Consider the following 18,627-nt stretch of genomic DNA (forward strand, 5'->3'; position numbering starts at 1 on the left):
TATTTGGCAAGTAAGGAAACTGAGGCCCAGGGCAATGCAGTGACCTGCCAGAGTTAACGTCACCTAAGCTTCACTGTGTTAGTGTCACATAAGACATCACAATCACAACCTCCAAGCAGGGAGCTCAGCGCTCCTTCCGTAGCATCGTCCTGTCTCCAGGCTGCTTGTTACGACACGTGCAGGTCAGCACTCACCTTTGGTGCACAGCCTGACCAGACTGGAAACTGGAAAAGTGAACACACTAATGCGACCAGTGACGGGGGACTTACACCCACCAGATACACCAGCTACTGAGTATCCAGGAAAACACACACACGCACACACAGAGCAAGGACTCGGGAGAGGGCCCCTCCCACTCCCCTCAGCCCATGTCCCCAGTCCAGGGTGCACAGAGTGAGTCTGAGTGTGCTCTTCGCAGTTCAGTGTCAGCTCCTTTGCCACCCCTGGCCCCGGGGGCACTTGTGGGCCAGAAAAATGACAACTAAACGGGAGCACAACTTGGAAAGCAGAGAGTGCATATAAAAAACATAGAATACTGCTTTAAGAATAAAGAGCTGACATTTTCTGAAGGGAAAAAAGCAGAAGCTAACCCATTCTGGGTTACTTCAAAACTGCTGCTCCCTTCACAAATGGCCAAAATTAGGGGTTTGGGGCAGGTGGAATACCCTCCTAGACGCTGAGACGCGTGCATGAAGAGGAAAATGCCCTATTTCTTCCATTTGCCTATGCAAGTGCTTTACATATGGTGGCAGTAATTTTCCTAGTGCAGACGAGCTGCACCGCCAGAAGCGGTCTGACCTCAGTCACCAGGCCCTGCACCTAGAAGGACACGCCCCATGCCAGGGCTCCTCCCCAGTGGCAAGCAGAGTGATGGCCTGGCAGGGGAGTCAGAAGACAGCCAGTTATGAGAGGACATAAGTACCTCCTGGATCTCTCACTGATTAATGCTGAATCTAAGGCTCAATCATGAGCTCCCTATAGGGACTGGCGTCTAAAGAAAGGCAAACCAGGTCTAGCCTGCCTCTCGGGGGCTCTGACCCCCACTCCACCACAGCAGCCTTTCTCCTCGGGCTGAGCAGAGCGACCTTCTGTGTGTGTTTGGGGGAGGGGAAGGGGCACAGAGTGCCAGCCCCGCCAGGTGGCAGAGCCCTCCCAGCTCTCTTCTTTCACACTCCTCCTCCGCCTCAAGCGCCCTTCCTCTCTCTAATCTTCATTCCCATTCCTTTCCTGGCTGCGCCCAAGCCAGCAACCCACACACGGCTTCATCCTAAGAGAAAGGTAACGGCTGGTCCTTTTACGTGGCCTTCCCAGCTCCCACCACGAAACAGCCACCGCCAAACACAGGACTAAAGCATTTTAAACTACTTTATGCTGAATCAATAAAGCTTTGCAATTCCCATTCCTAGAACAAATTCAAGTGAGTTGGACGCCTACTTCTTTAAGAGTGACAGAAACTATGAATCCATTTCTTTAGGGTTACTTTTATAGATGAGTAGAAGCTCAACAATAAAATGGTTTACTCCTTCCCTCTTTTACTGTTCATTTGAAATTATTCCTTTTCACCTTAATTTTACGTTTTTCTTTCCCAGCAGTCATTTCTGGCCACCTTTCAGGTGGGCAAGAAATTTCAAGGTCAGAGGGGTCACATTCCCATTCTGAGCTACTTCCCTGCAGCATCCTCGCTGGATGGCGCCCAGCACACTCAGACAGATACCTGTGGAGATGAAGCCCTCCTTCTGCATGAGGCGCCCTGCCCACCACTGGGGGTAGGGGGTGCTGGGGGTTGCTGACTGGCCCAGCACTGCTCACAGCTCTCTCAACCTGCCTCCTGCAACACAGTCCACTGGGGATCACTCTGAGCTTGGGAAGAACCCAGAGGGGAGACAGGAACTCCACATGACGGTCCTGCAGTATTTCGGGATCAGGTCCCCTTCACTCCGGACTCTAAGTCCTGGGCCCCCAGCTGTTCCTCTGATGCTCCAGTTTCCAGGCACTTCCTGCTCCAGACCCACCTCTGGATGAGCTCCATCTACTGAGACCCCTCCAGTGTGTCAGCAACAGCCGAACACAGCTGAGTGGAGTCACATCTGGGTTGGGGTGAGGGGTCAGTTCTACAGTCAGCAATGAAGCAGAAGCCATGCTGCACCAGAATTCTCCTTAGAAACCCTTTCTATCGTCCACGATCACAGTGAGATGCTCGCAGGCCAAGAGGCTCTGAACTGCCTAAGGCAGAAGGTTCCCTCCTCCCCCTCTTGCTCACCCCAGGGCGTAGCCTCTGAGCAGTGGACATGATTTTGGTTCTTGGCTGGCTGGTTTCTGGTGCATTGTTGTTTTTGCCTACTATACGCAGCCGCTTTCCTGACATTTAAACACATCCCAGAGCCAGGAGAAAGTGCCGCTGCTACTCAGGTCTCTTCAAATGGCATCTGCCTTCTTTGGGTCAAGTTCAACATCTCCTCCACAGCTGGTCCTCAGTCTAGACCAATACTTTATTGTGGCCAACAGAGAGCCCTCACTGGGCACAGTTCACCCAAAGCTTTGCAAAACTTATGTTCTGAAGTCTCACTTTTGCAAATCATTGCCTTGATTAAAAAAATAAAATAAAATGAGGTCATAAGGAGGGTAATGTGATAGCAATCTTACTATAATATATAAAATCAATATCACTATCCTTTTCAAATGCCTGGAATAATTGAAGAAACTATAAGTTTTTTGGCCCATAAGACAACAGTGCACCCTTATCATTGTCACTTACCATCCCAGGCGAACAAGTTCTTGGCACAGGTTCCTTGTCTGTGTATTTCCGGTTACACCTGAAGTCACCTTAAACCACGTCAGTGCACCAGCACCAGACAAGCCACTGTTAACATACTCATTGCAGATTTTTTAAAAAGGCTATTTCATAAGGGAGATTATGAACATCATGCTTTGAAAGAACTTCCTATGATACCCGTTTAAAACAATGTCAAAACAGTAAAACTAAAATGATTACATAAATCAAGATCATCCTAATTTTATGGAAACACGTCCATTTTAGGAAAAAAAAAAGTTGACGTTAAATGAACTTGGTTCTCAAGAATAAGCAGCAGCAAAGGACTCCACGGGGAGACGAACGCACAGCTCAGGGTACAGGAGGCAGCCCGGAAGGTTCATGCAAACACTCGCCAACCTGGGGTGTAACTGGATGTTCATGCTCTACAGGAACTCATTTTTTTTAATGTGAGTTGAGTATATAAACTCTAATAACTGCTCACAAACATTTTGTTGGGGTTTTTACGTCCTCCCATCTCTTGCCTTCCTGCTCCAATGGCGCTGTGTTTTCTGGGAACCCCCCTTTGGTATCACTGTTTGATGGTTTCGCCATCTCGCAGGGCTGTGTCAACATGCTGCGGCCCTACCCGCCCATCCAATCAGGCGGCTGCCCCAGAGCCCCCATCCCGCTCAAGGCTCCAGCCCCCAAGGCTGGAGGTGGAAAAGCAGCTTTCTAGAACACAGGGGGCTCCCATCCTAGTGGGCCCCTGTGGAGAGCTCAGAGGAGGGAACGGCTCTGGAGGGTGGAAGCCCCCTGGTGACGTGACTGTGTGTGACCTTCATCACTCCCACTGAAGTGCGGTGCTGGACAGGGGGACCTGCCCTCCTCCACACTCAGAGGCAGGAGACAGAGAGCACGTTGAGGGGCTGACAGAAGCCGAAGGTGAAACTTCGTCCCAGGCTAGTGTGTCTTCAGAGCTGCCATGACAGACAAGGACCCTCACCAACTGTCTCCTGGATGGGGGCCGTGCCACACCATGCTCCTCGTCTTGGTAAAATGCCTCATCCCCCTGGATGCACTTACCACACTGAATGTAACTGTGAGTTCCTTAGCGAGAACTATGTCTTATTCACCTTTATGCCCAGCGCTGAGCCTGATATCAAGAAGATTCTCACCTTTTTGTGTCTGTGACACCACACTGCCCACCCCATGGAGGCCAAGACTGGCAGATGCTTCAGCAGTGGGTAGGGGCAGTCCTGGCACGCACCATCAGGTGGAGACAGAATTCTTGGCAAAAAGAGAGCTTCAGACTCACCGCAGAGTTCACAACCCGACCTGCTTCCCGCTTGGGTAACACTGTTAAATCACCAAGTGCGACTTTCACCGAAAACTACCGAACTTTCCCACCTCCATGTAGTGAACTAGCTCCGACAAACCACTGTTCACCAACGTTTGTGAAAAATTACGATCTCTTAAGGCATCTGCCTTGCCCAGTAACTTAACGTTAAAAACTTGAGATGCATAAATATAGCTCCGCAGGGAACTGCGGACCACTGACCCCCTGGCAAAGCACAAGAAGCATAAGGCGAGATTTTAAATTCCAGCCTTAAGCCAAGAGTTGACTTACTGAATAGGATCAAGTACAAATCAGTGGCAGCCTAACTCATTACTTGGTGGCACTTTGCTACGTTGTTTCACATTGTTTCAGACATAGGCTGCTACCCCAGGGCTGCTGGTGTTACTTACAGCCCAGACGCATCACTGCTCTTTGGCCGGCACTTAGGCAGTTTCTGATTTCTGAGACGGCTCATGTTGCAAGTGAGCACAGCTCAGACTAACACCCTCAGCATCTGTCCCATTCAGTGAGAACTCCCTACATGGCTGAGTGTTGTGTAACCCCAGCGGCTCTCTGTGTGGAGTCTGGTTTCACATTGCCAGTTGGATTACAGGGATATTAACAGTAGGTGATCCCTAGAGCCTTTATTAAGGATGGATTACCAAAGGGTAAAGAATGTGTGGGGAGGGAGGAAGTGGAAGAAGCAACTGGAAAAAAAGGAGAGGACCTAGAATACTTTCAGCAGCGGAAGAGAAAGTTTATTACTGGACTATTTGTAATAGCAGATATTAAAGCCCAGGTCCCAGCACTGCTTATAGGGTGTGAGAGCAAGGTAGCCATGGAAACCATCATCAGACTCCAAGGCAGGAACTGATCGTGGTCAAAAACCAGATTAGAAACTCAGCAGAAGGCTGTGAGTACCACGACTGACCGGGATCTAGCAAGAAATGAAAGCAGGTCCAGCACAGGCCTCCCAAATCCTACTCCACAGGAGTGAATGCCACATCTGTATTCGCCCTAGCTCTGACACGCCCCAACGTGGGAAAACCTGGGCTCCAGTGCCTGCAACCCCCTCAGTCTCTGCTGAGGAAAACGCGTGGTTCCCAGTGACTGAGCCAAACTGGGGAAGTTCCTTGGGGTCAGATGGCCAAAGTCACCTACACCAGGTATACCTGCCCAGGAGCAGCCAATCAAGAGGCTGCCCTTTACAAAAGCTTTACACTGTCAAACTCATTTTCACCGGGGTCCACATCAGCCTTCAAAGGGCCAAGTGTAATTTAGGACTGTAGAAATGTAACTACTCCTTAACAGCTAAGTGAGAGCTCGGCACTGCTGCCAGGTAGAAACACGGTGCAGGACCAGATAAAACGAGGTGGAGGGCCGGCTTCGGCCCACGGGCCTTGTGTTTGCCACCTGTGCTTTACAGCTTTTGTTCTTAGTGGTACAGCAGCAACGACAAGAGTGGAGCCAATCTAAACTGGAACTGGAGACTCAGAAAGGCTTGGTGAGAAGACAGAGAAGATCAGAGCCCAGCATAACTGCATCGCACTGATGGCCTGGGTGTGGAAGGAGATGATCTCTGTTGTTGGCAGGATCACCCGGTCCCTAAAGTCTTGGAGGTCATGAGCACCTTCCCAGTCCTCTAACACTGTCCTGGCCTGTGAAGCCAGGCTGTTCAGACAGACCAGCCAAGCCCGGTTTCTGAGAGGGCATCCTTAGGATAGAGCCCGCATCATGAAACACCCTTGCAACCAAAATAGCCAAGTACACCAAGTGCCAGGAAGGGCTACAAGTAGACATGCTTATCCGTTCGTGGTACCAAGGATGCTCTTCCTCTCAGTACAAAGTGGGGGTGGTCCCACAGTGGGAACCTATGGGTCAGTTAGGTCTGAAGCTCTGGGAACAAAGCTTTGAGATGATATTGGTCCTCAAAGACAGGACCTTAACATGCCTTTTGTTCCTTTCTTCCCCACTCCTCAAAAAGGAAGAGCACATGGATAGCCCCAAAGCTCCTGCATCCAGGCTGGTGCTTCACCAGATAAGAGGGGCCAGTCCAAGGCTGGCTGCCTGCATGGAGAAGAAGCTGCAGCCAGTGGATCGGCACCCGGACCCTTTCTCCAGCCCCTCAGGCCCCCATAGTGCCCCACGCTGGACTGTGGCTCCCCAAGGACAAGACCCTCTCCTAGGAACAGGATGAGCGGCAACAGTTAGTGCACCTCGCAGGTTCTCCTTTTATCTCATCAGCAAGCCTGGGGGTTGTACTAGCTCCCTCCCCGTTCTAGAGATAACCAAAGCCTAGGGGCTAAGCATTTGCTTAAGGTCGCACAGTACTTAAGGGAAACCAGTACTCTGACTCCCCCGTCCAAAGGTTTTGCTTTTATAACCTCTGTATTTTCCCTGCCCCCTCCCCCAGAGTTTAAATTTTTTAAATCGTGGTATAACATACAGTATAAAATTTACCATCTTAACTGTTCGGAAGTGGACAGCTCAGTGGCATCGAGCCCATGCACAGGGTCGGGCAGCCTCCCACCAGCCACCTCCAGAATTCTTCGTCCTGCAAAAATGAAACTGTACCCCCCAAATGGCAATGCCCTACGCCCCTCCTCCCACAACCACCGTTCCACGTTCTACCTCTATGACTCTGACTTGTGCAGACCCCTCGCCTAAGCGGGATCGCTCGCTCACTGTCCTGCGGTGCCCGGTTCACTGTACTGAGCGCGATGTCCTTGAGGCTTGTCCACGTCGGACCGTGTGCCGGAGCTTCCCTCTCCTCAAAGCGAAGGGCAGACCACCTCTCGCTCACCCATTCATCCACGATGGATACAGGGTGGCTTCCCCCACGTTTGGCTGCTGTGAATAATGCTATGTCACCCTCCTGTCATCTTCTGTTCAACTGCTAACATTACGGGGGAAAGAACAAGCAAAGAGCATCCTTCCATCTGCCTTCGAAAGGGCATTTTTAGGAAGTCAGGTGGAATAAACTCTCTGTTTGACTGTTCAATCAGTAGATATTTATTAATGCTATTAAACCTGTCATAACGGCCCTGGCTGGTATGGCTCAGTGGACTGAGCGCCAGCCTGCGAACTAAAGAGTGGCGGGTTCGATTCCCAGACAGGGCACATGCCTGGGTTGCAGGCCATGTGCCCAATAGGGGGGTGCGCAAAAGGTAACCACACATTGAAGTTTCTCTCTTCTCCCTCCCTCTCTCTATAAATAAATAAATAAAATCTTTTTTAAAAAAACATCATAATATTTAGGCAATGTTATACTCACATAGTAAGATAACTATATTAATATACACATATATTTACATAGGACTATACATCAGTAAAACTATAAAATTCTGTGAGCCTTTAACTTTTTAAGCAAACAGGCCAGAACTACTTTCAAACACTCGTGTCCCTGGAAGCCGGAGAGCTCACGCCGATGGACCACTGAGAGCTCACGCGGATGGACCACTGAGGGCGTTCTAGGCCTGACTGTAACAGCCCCCGCCCCATGCCTGGGGTGACATCAGGCTTGAAGCCAATTTCAGAAGAGGAAGCCATGGACTCCAGTATCCCCACCCCTCTGCCCCTGAGGCCACCCTGGAGGAAAAAGCATTTGTTCAGCTGGGTGGGGTCTAGCAGGTGTGCTATACAGTAGAACCTTGGTCCTCTAACAATTCGGTTCTCAATCCAGCTGTTCACAGAAAAAACGTCTCGGTTTTGTACCTGATAACATGCTAATAACTGTGTGATCAGTTGCGCACCTCTCAGGTGACAAAAGTGAGTCAATTTTTGAACAGATCGTTTCTTGGACAGTTTTCCAGAACGAATTACGTTCAAGAACCGAGGCTCCACTGCATAACTCTGGTCGCATTTTAAGGGCACGCTCATCACTCCGGTGCACACGGCTGCTACACAGTCACACACACATGCCCAGCAAACCCGCAACTAAAAAGGGCAAGCAGCTTGAGAGCAAAGGAAGACTAGTTTCCGGCTGAGGAGACATTCATTTTCCTCGTTTTACAAGTTAACATTAGCCCTCATTAGTGAGTGTAGGCATTTTGAGGATGTGATTAAATCTAATGAGACGAGATAAAGCAATTTACCTCCTTTTAATGTACTAATACCTCCTTAATGCTTATTCCCACAACAATGAACCACGGGACTGGAAGAACTCAAGGTCAAAGGATGCCCCTGAGCAGACGGGCTCTTCCTCCCGAACTCATGTGGGGGCAGTAGCACGTGCCCCACCCCCCAAGGAGAAGGTGCCTGCGCATTGGGTGGCCGAGTGATGACTACGAGAGGGTCTGATCTTCAGATGAAAGTTGTGAGGAGCATTATCACTGCCCCCGTGGGAGAGAAGGCAACCGAAACAGACTGGATCTGTCTTTCCCTTCCCGGACTCACTGTTCTCCTTTGAAAGCCCCCCTGCTTCGCCTTATCTCACGGGAGTTGTTCGCCCCCACCTAACCACGTGAATACCCACAAGCCCTGATGAGATTGCTGATAAAGTCTTGTGAGTTAATTGGGAGAAAAGTAAAAGCAGATTACACTTTTAATGTAAATGATGATAACCTGAGGAAGGTAAGTGCAAAACAATGTATATGTGTATTCAGAGTTATTTGTAAAATTAGGCTCTTCTACAAGAAGGCCATTACGGCAGCTTTCACATCCACAAATGTTACCTTGCTGGTACCCCACGTTCCAACCTTGTGCTAAGCGTTTGGGCTCAGAAAGGAAAACATCTAGTTATCCCCTGACAGGGGCTTCACAGTCCACAGATTCAGGCACGTGCCAGGGGGAACACCCGGGCCTTCCATGGGTGCTCTAGCCAGAAGCCGAGCCAAAATGACAGAAGATAACATCCCAATAAGGGTGGCTCCTTGATGGGGGAGGGGGAAACCTTTCCTCGATGCGCCACGGCCCAGAAACAGGGGGCGAGCACAGGGGGGCTTTAAAGCAGTTCAGTGGCATGACTGGGTTTCTGCAGTAGGCAAAACTGTGTCCTGGGAACTGGGAGGGATAGGAGCATAAGGCTGAACCCCCCTCTTCGGTGAGAGCAGTTCTGCAGATCTGCACGCCCAACCGTCAACTCCCCGCACACAAAAAGTAAAACGGACAGTCAGGAAATCTCAAAAGCTTTTACAAACGTGGCCTTGTAACCCATCCTGTCCTCAGCAGCTTCCCCCCTTTTGGACACGTAAGTGCTTGATGAAGCACAGTGATAGAACGATTGCCCACGGACTCGCCGAGCGATGGAGCAGACGCCGGCGGCACCCTCCCCGGAACGGCTGGCCTAGCTTCCTTCTCCCTTAGTCCCCTCACAGATTCATCACATGTGTATCCGCATACAATACTGTTTACGTTGCTGATTCCAGAAATTCACACAAGTCGTTTTACTCTGTACTACTGGCCTCCAGAGCCCCTTAAGTGACACTGGCATCACCTAAAGTCAGGGAGTAGACTGAGCACACATTACGTCTTTGATGGGACTGCACTAGGGTGTGGATGGGCAGTCAGCACAAAGAAGTCGAGCCGGCCCTGGCCGGTGGCTAAGTTGGTTGGAGCACCATCCCGTACACCAAAAGGTTTTAGGTTCAATTCCCAGTCAGGGTGCATGTGGGAGGCAACCAACTGATGTTTCTTTCTCTCTCCCTCCCTTCCCCCACCGCTTCTTCCCTCTAAAAATTAATGAAGACATTCTCAAGTAAGAATTTTAAAAAAACCAGTGGAACCAGAGTCTAAAGTGAATGGCCGGGGCACACCAAGTCCACAGCTGCACAGGGCACAACTTGCCAGTCCAAGTATCGCCCCTTCCCACCCTTCCCAAAGATGCACAGCACCTGGGTCACAGCACGAACGGGCCTGGCTCTCTGCTGCCCGGCATCTTTTTCCTGTAAAGGCCAGCTCCTGGGCCAGGGAGCGGCCCTGAACGTCTCAGTGCCAGGGAGATTGTAAGCCAAGTCTCCGAATTCCATACAGAGGCATCTGGATTTTCTCATTACTGTAAGGATTTCATGTCACAATGCTTTTGAATTTTATAATGGCAAAAGCTGTCTGGGGTGGGGGGGAATCAGTAACTTCTCATGATGGGCCTCTTCTGCAAAGGAGAGAAAAGCCTGCTGGGCCTGTGTCACTACGAGAGTTACTCAAAGAAGGACAATAATTTAAAAGTCCCTGAGTAAATGTTAAGAGAAACAGGATGAGCCATTGACTTGGTGCTCAGCTATACGGGGTCTGGCACAAGTAACGCCCCTCTTTTATTACAAAGTCTTTTATTGCAAAATCATAAGCAGGTAATTCTGTAACATAACAATGTCACACTCAAGCACTCCATATGACGTTTTAAGTGAAATGTTCAAATTAACACTATAAATTATCACACCCAGATTATTGCCCGACCAACCCCACTGAAGCAGGCGTTACTTCAGCCAGACCCTGCATTAGCTCGATCTCTGCCGCAGCCAATTAGCGAGATATTACCAGCGCTCATCCACACCAGGATCCAGACAACCTGAACAGCGCCTCATGCCCAACCCAAGATGCCCCTGCTTGGAAGACGGCCAAGCTGGAAACCTGAGTGAGGAGGGTGAGCTCCTTTTCCAGCAGACGTGCGCCCAGCCAACAGGCAGTGAGCAGGGCTCACCTGTAAAGGTGAAGACCTCTCATTAAATGGGTGACTGGGCAAGGGCTACCAGGAGTATGGGACCCGGTTATCTGCTCAGGGCTTAGAAAGGGACAAGTGCCCACTAGACATCAAGCGTGGCAGGAAGAGAAGGCTCTGTGACATTTTTAGGGGGAGATGGCGTCAGGCAAAAGGCGTGGAAAGCAGACCACGTCCTAGCGTGCGCGGATGGTTAAATTTACCATCGGAAATAATTTTACACTGCTCAGGCTTCACATGCATCTCTCTGGTTCCCCGTAGCCCTTGTGGAAGATGTGAACCTCTCTGGGGGCCTACGTGGCCTAAGAAAAGCCAAAAACAAGGGTTTTGCCTACGTTTGGGACACATTTTAAGAAGCATCAGAACGTCATGGGGCTGAGTGTGCAGATGGGTACCTTTTATGCACAAACAATGCTCCGTACCCACCGCCAGTGGGACAGGACCTCATGGAAGGCGGCAAAGCACAGAGGTCAGCCAGGCCCTCGGCCAGACACCTGGGGGTGAGGCCTTGCTCCACCACCTGCCTGCGAGGACTTGGCCTTGAGTGAGTCACGCCAGCCTGAGGCCCCTCGTCTGCAAAGGGAAGGACAGCAGTGCCTGAGTCACACTGGCTAGTGCTTGAGCTCAGAGCGGTGCCGAGCTCAGACACAGGTGGGGAAAACCACACCCAGGTTACCTCATTTAACACACATTTATGCACTTTTCCTGAATATTCTGGTTTCCATGACTGCCTGTCTCTAAAAATAGAAGCATTTAGTGGAAAAAAACCTAAGCTATAATGTCTTTTAATACAGAAAATACAAAAAAAAACCCACCCCAAACCCAACTTATAAATGAAAACTCTAAGCATATGAAAAGATGTTCAACCGTGCAATGAAAATCAACTTTAAATCGGAAAGGAAACATTTAGTGTAGGCTGAAAGGCAGGAACAACGCCCAGCACAAGGGAGTGGGGGGACAGGCCAGCTCTCTTCTGGAGGCTGCGGGTCACGTAATGAAGGCTGTTAACCTGAGCGCCGGCAAGTCCACCTTCGGCGACTTTTCCCGAGGAAACGATTGAAAGAGGTTCCACGAATGTTTGCAACACTTTTCACACCAAAAACCTGGAACCAATTAAGTGCTCGTCAAAGTGGGAACAGTTAAAAGCACGGAGGCACGGCCTGGTAATGCCGGGTTACGCAGCCCTGACAGTGGTGCAGTTGCCTGTACGTGCGACAGGGAAAACCACAGCAGACGAAGATGCGGAGTGACATCGCCGCATGATCCCACCTATGTTTTCAAGGACGTGTTGTATCGTGCGTAAGTCTAAAGCAGTACTGTCCAACAGAAACACGGCAAAACACACATGGAATTTTAAATTTTCCAGTAGTCAGGTTAAAAATAGGTGAATCAAAGTATTTTAGCCCAATACACATGCAAAATATTATCACTGCAACAGTTAACATTTAAAAAGTATAAGTGAGCTATTTCGCATGCATGTTTGTGCCACGTCTCGGAAATCCGCTTTGCTATACCTCCAGCTCTTCCCCGTTGGGGCAGCCTCATCTCAAGTGCTCAGCAGCCACGTGTGACCCCCCCCCCCCGACTGGGGGCCCCCAGGTCCGGAGACCACCATAAGTGGTTAACAGTAGCTGTTTCCGGAAGGAGGATTACAGAGCCTCTGACTTTCCTGCGTTGCATGAGTTGTTTCAATTATCGTACGTATTAACAGAAAAAAGGGGGCACATTGTGAAAAATGCTTTTTAATTTTCCTTTAAAGCTATAACAGGAGATAGAAAGCACAATTTAAATTTAAAGCTTCTTTCAAACTGCTCTTGCTCTTTCCCCAGGGAGTTGGTGGCGGTGGCAGGGGTTGGGGTGGGGGAGGTGGGCACGGAGGAGCCTCTCTTCCCCATGCCTTGGTCATCTACTGCTGGGGCAGTTATGTGTTCGGTGTTATGTGCGTTATAAAGTCTTCCCTCGCTGCTGCAGCCCACCTGGCTGCCACTTCTCCAAAGTGCCCTTAACCGAGAGTACGTGCCCCCCTCTCCTGGCACGCGGTGATGCTGTATTGTTAGGTAACTTTGCGTAGTTAGGTTCTGCTGCCAGTGGCGATGCAAAGCGTGTTTGTGCAGACATGGACATCAGAGCACAGGTTCCCCTCTCTCTAAATGGGCTGCTTTTTCGTGTGGCTGCTGGGGACCTACTAATTACAAAACAGAGGCCAACAACTAGCTCAAACCCGTACCGGGTCGCCTCGACAACCCTGTATGTATTGTGTAAAGACACTCTCACTTAGGGAAGGCCGTGTTTGGACTTCTATATTGCAAGCAGTGGAGTTTACAGCTGAACCTTACCGCAGAAAAAATGGTAATTTTTTAAAAATCTTGCCAGCATTTGGGAAGTCTGGGTAGTTTCCACTCCGAGGTGCCTTGGCCCTCTGACAGAAAGAGAATGCCGTCTTTGCAGACAAAAGTGCAATGATGTACTTAGACTCTAGCCAGACCTGGGGCTGTCAGAAAGCCTTCCGATGGGTGACTGTCCTGTAGCTGATGAAATGCAATACGAGGAGCACATTAACCAAAAAAAATGGGAAGAAACTAACAGCTAAAGGCAAGCTTCTCTAAGAGGCCGAAGTGGGGATCCTGGCATCAGCAAGCGGCTACAAGGAAATTCCAGCGGGCCTTGGGGGAGGAGGGCTCAGGGGTACCTAGAGGACAACCTCCCAAAGCACCACCTACCAAGGCAGCGCACTACACACACTGAGGACGTACTGTCCTTTCCCGAGGGGCGGAAACAAGGTACTAACACTTGCCACATGCACGGCTCTCACGACGACAGCCCGGGGTCCGCTCCACTGTTCAGTGAGCGTGGACATGGCTGACTCCCGAGTGTTCCATGCAGCCCCTGCTGTCCAGATCTCAGCCCAACTGGGACGTGTGACGTGACAAAAACTACCAGCAAGGGGGGCAGGGCACACTTGTTCCCTGTGTGCAGGTAACAGGCGGGCAGAGAGCAGGCCCTGCGAGTGGAGTAACAACTTGCAGGCAAACTTCGAAGTTCCGATGGTCACCAGCAGGGTTCACAGGCCCACCTGGAACGAGGGCAGAGAGGAAAGGGCGTGGGGGCTACGGATGGGAAAGGACTGACCTCAGGAGAGCCCCGCATCCCCTGAGGCACAGGTCAGGGACAGCTAAAGCGCGCCAGCCCGAAGCACACGAGTTCCATTTTCCAAAGGACCAGCCCCAAACTGCAGTCTTTAGAGCAGAGGCCCTTGCGCTCAAAGCCACCCTGGCCTACACAGTGAAGGGGCCTCCCGGCAGCCCCCACACCCACTGCTCAGGCAGCGCCTATCAATTCAAAACCAGGCAGGACAGGATTAGAGCAGGATTTCGGTCTGGTGATTTCCCAGTCACTCTGCTGGCTGGAATCATACTGAAAATCATAACACTTAAAGGAGCAAGATTTAAAATGTCATCCAGAATAACCCTCCTGTAGGGAAGACTTGTGTTATTCAGCCCGAGGGGGAGATTATGTATTTTACACTTTAAAAACCAGACTATTGTCTGCACGTACAGTCGTACTCACCATGCTCGCTCACATTTGGGTGTCTTCCTGGGGCCTGTACAAATCAAATTAGCCCATATTGTCCTTTCCTGTGGGTCGGAAACAAGGTAGCAAACACTTGCCACACACGTGCCTCTCGTGATGAGAGCCCAGGGTCCGCTCCACCTCCACCGTTCTGTGAGTGCGGATGCAGCTGACTCACTCAGGCGTCACCCTCCAAGTGTGTGGCAGGCGCTTGGATTTTCTTTCCCGTCCCGACCAGCCTCAGTACAGAGCAAGCAATTTCTCAAAGCTCAGCTGCTGGGTCCTCCAAAAACAGGTGTGCCTTTGTTGATGGGAAGTGCCCTTTGGCCATGACTAAAATCAACTCCCCCAAAAATACTCCCATAGCTCATAAGCTGCCAGTTGAACCGAGGTGACAAAGGCCAAGAAAACAGTGACTTGGAGGGAAGGACAAGGAAGAAGTCCCTTCTAGGATAACTAGGAAGAGACTAACATACTAAGTTCTCAGCAGACACTATGTATACTTACAGTGAATTTATACACTGAAATAAGTATCTCATTCCAAGAATAACAACTTCCTACAGGTAAAACCAATAAAGGGCCTTCAAATTTCCATCCCCCTTACAAATAAGTGCTGTTGGCGTAAGGGGTAATTATTTCCATCGAGCACAATGCATTGAAGTGCGTGCCTGGCTCCAGCATCCAGGATGTTAGAAAAGCCCACCAGCAGGTGAAAAATAAAAGGAGCACAGGTTAGTTTGATAATACACTAAAAAGAACAAGTCATCTCCCCAGAAACAAAGTGCATCTGAATGAACAGCCAGCACAACTTCCCTGTATACTTTATGATTCATGTGCATACTGCGAATCCAGCCTAGCGAGTGAGACAATGGTTAGAAAAATACAACTGCTTCTCACAGGAAAAGCCTGAGCGTGTAACTCCGCCAGAAAGAAAGGCAACCGCCCAAACACGATCTAGAAGCTACTGCAGGGCCACAGACAAATCCCAAGTTTAGACGCATGAATCTAAAAATGATTAACTAGAAACCCATTAACAAAGCCCCACCGCCCTCAGGAGAAGTTCTCGTAAATCTTTTTGGATTAGGCCAAACCCTCACAGCTGTGAAGCCACATTGTCTGTCTGTTCTTCCTGTATGTATTCCCCAGACCTTTTCCTGCTGCAACAGTTCTGTCCAGCTCCCTGAGTCCAGAAAAGTACACTAAAACTTTAGCTCAGACTCTAATTCATCATTCCTAAGTTAGCATGAAGACTCATTTCTAACTGAAACTTAAATTGAGTGTCTTCCTCTGAAAGTGCTGTCTTTAAAAGCAGTCCAATATTCTTATTTTTCAAGATCAGGGCTCCAAAAATAAAGGCCTTCTTCAGGTGTCCATTAGCTTCATATAATGAAATGGTGAGTTACTGTCTAATAAAGGACTTTATGATAGGCACAGGTATAGCCACGTGAGTCACTGTGTTCTACTCGGGAGTACAGGTGGCATTTTCGTGCACTTTGGTGCGGCCCAGCTCAGTGCTTTACACTCCCGTTCAGATTTTTCCCTGCGTCCCTGGTTTCCAGCCTCCGGAGATAACTGGCTCCAAGGAAAACAACTGAAAGTGTAGCTGGAGAGCTCCTGCCACGGGTAAGCGGGGTGGGGTGCTTTTCCAAAGCAAGAAGCGCCAGAGATTTCACCCGCCGCCCCCGCAACCCCCCCCCCACACACACACCCTCTCCCCTCTCAGCAGCTACCTCCCACCCGTGACCACCGCCAGGGGCTCTCCAGGTGTGGGTGGAGTGAGTGTCCTAGTCGGCCGTGCCCCCACCACCCCCAGCCAGGGTACAGCCTCTGTGGCCACCTCCTGCCATCCTAGTTTGGCCCTGTCCCCCTCCGAAAGGAAGGAGGAATTAGAAGACTCGCCCACCCCGCAGGAGGTCTCGCCCACGCTCCGGGGCAGCTGCAAGAACCTGCCAGGTGAAGATGCGGAAGTAGCTCTTCCCCCTCCGCCCAGACCTGCGGGTCGGATCCTGGGAACCATACTCCCAACCCCTAATGGCGGGGCAGGGGGGGGGCGGGGGAAGGACATGGCCCTGTCCCCCCTCCTTTTACCGCCTCCCCCCCCCCCCGCGCCCCACACCTCTGCACGGAGAGGTGCGCACCAGGCACTGCCAAACGTTTCGGCCACAGAGAAGACAGGCAGGCAGGCGAGGGAGGTGCGTCGGGACGTCCAAAACTTAGGAGTGGGGGAGGGGTGCATACTTAAAGGCCTCTGCCCCCCTCACCCTCAGCGCCAAGTCGAAACCCAAGGGGTTCCCGAGGGAGCGCGGGCTGTGTGGCCGCATGCGCTCGGGGAAGCGGCGCTGGTCCCCAACCTCAACCACAGGGAGTGCCATGGAAGCGGGCGTGTCCGCCCCACTGCACCTGTTCCCGACTCTGACGAAGGAGCCCTGCACAGGCATCGCAACCTCGCGGGCATCCTGGAAGCCTCCCTCCACCCCTAGCTCGGCGTTTCGCCCACCCGCTCCCCGCCGTCACGGAAGCCTTCCACGACCCCACCCAGCCCGGCTGCCTTAGAGAGCCCCTCCCCGGGGAACTGGGAACGCGCTGCCTCGTCTCCAGAGACGCTGCAGCACCTCGCGCCTTCCCCAAAGCTCCCCCCCTCCAGCCGCTGCGCCCAACACCAGGTTGGGACCCCTTCTCTCCCCACTCAAGCGGAGGAACGCCGCCCAAGTTCAGGAGTCCTCCTCTACGGCACGTGGGAGGAAAGGAAGCCTTAGGAACATCAGGAGGTCGCCCTTGGGAGGTCGCGCTGCAGAGCACCTGGGGTGGCGCCCTGCTCGAGATGGGCGCCACCGTGGGGGGCTGTCCCCACGCACCCGGCTCGGAGCTGGCGGGGCGGCCCCCGCGGTTCGGGGACTCAGCCAGAGCAGAGCCCGGGCGAAGCAAGCGATGGCCGGGCGTCGGGGAGGGGGGGGCAGCCCCGACCAGGGGCACAGTCGCGGCCGGTCGTGCGGGGCGCTCCCGGATCAGCAAACTTTCTCCGCCACCCGAAGTTCGCGGCGCCGAAGAGGCTGCGGGGAGCAGGCTGAGAGGTGTCTCCCGTTGCCCCCCGACTCCCAGAGCCGCAGGGGAAGGGGCCCCCGAGGGCCGCGGTGGCCCGCAGCACGCTGCCCCGCCCCGCCCCACGCTGCCCTCACCTGTGCCCGCCCGGCCGCGGCGCAGCCCGCACTCACCTGGCTGTAGAGCTCGCTGACCGACATGACCCCGCGTGCCCGGCCGAGCCCGGGGCGCCGTGCCAGCGGACCGCTCGCGCTCGTGCCCCGGCGGGCGGCGGGTCCGGGCTCCTCGCGGCCCCCGCGGCTCTCAGTCCGCGGCCGGCCCGCCTGGCGCCATCTTCCCGGGCTGGCGGAGAGTTTGAGTGTTTCTCGTCCCTTTCCCCCACCTGCCCCGCCGGCTTCCTGGAGGCGCTGCAGCCGGCGCGACCTTTACTCCCGCGGCGATGGCGTCGCAGCGGCCCCGCCGGAGTTGCGGGCGGGCGGGGGAGGAGGCTGCGCCGCTCCCCACTCAGGTATTGGAGGAGGTGCGAGCGCAGGGCGAGGCAGGGAGGCAGGGCCTGCGTCCCAGCCAGCGGCCAGCGAGCTGCAGCCACCGCCTTTGCACCCAGCGGGGGCCGGGCTGGACGCGCCCTCCCGCGCCCCCGCGCCGCGGGGTCCTCCCGGTGGGGGCGGGGCGGGCGTGCGGCGGGTGCGGGCCGCCCCCTGCTGGACACGGAGCCCACGCGGGACAGGTGCGCGCTGGTGCCGCACCTGCCGCCCAACGCTCTGGGTCCACGCGGCTGTACCTGGGCGGCAGGGCGGGGACGCAGTGCAGACAAGGGGAAAAAACAAAAAAGAGGAAAGTAACCAGAGAGGAGCAAAGAGGAATAAAAGGAGAGGTGCCTACTGCGGAAAGGCTCCAAACATTCTCTGGTTTTACGTGTCTGTAGCCAGGGTTTTCGTTATTAAAATTCAGTTATGTCGCAGATTGTTATTAAGGTGGCTTGGCTGCCCCAAAGACTGCCTCCGCCAGGCTGAACTCCCTGCGCCGAGACCCGGATCAGAAAGGCGGGGACTGTAACCCCGCACTTCGTCCGTTTCCCCGCAGCTTCCAACTAGGCTCCCCGCCACCCTACTCAGAGGACGCTTAGCTTTTCTGGGAAGTCACATTTTTCCTCTCCTCTCTCCCCATCACATTCTCAGCCCTTCTACCGCTTCCTACCTCGTTTAGTTTTCTCCCCTCTGCCAGTGGCCCCTGGCTGCCTTACAGCAGCTTCACTCTTCTACCTCCAGCAAAGAGCAG

General features: G+C 52.6%; 1 protein-coding gene across 1 annotated transcript in view; it reads right to left on the reverse strand.

Moving 5' to 3' along the window:
• MYO5B (myosin VB) overlaps positions 1–17,908 on the reverse strand; it is a 268,136-nt gene extending 250,228 nt beyond the window's left edge. The window contains exon 1 of the mRNA XM_053912673.1: positions 17,523–17,908. Coding sequence (XP_053768648.1) covers positions 17,523–17,549 — 27 coding nt within the window. The 5' untranslated portion in view covers positions 17,550–17,908. The remainder of the gene's footprint in view (positions 1–17,522) is intronic.
• Positions 17,909–18,627: the final 719 nt, after the last annotated feature.

This window comes from Desmodus rotundus, chromosome 10, assembly GCF_022682495.2.
Source record: "Desmodus rotundus isolate HL8 chromosome 10, HLdesRot8A.1, whole genome shotgun sequence".
NCBI lineage: Eukaryota > Metazoa > Chordata > Mammalia > Chiroptera > Phyllostomidae > Desmodus > Desmodus rotundus.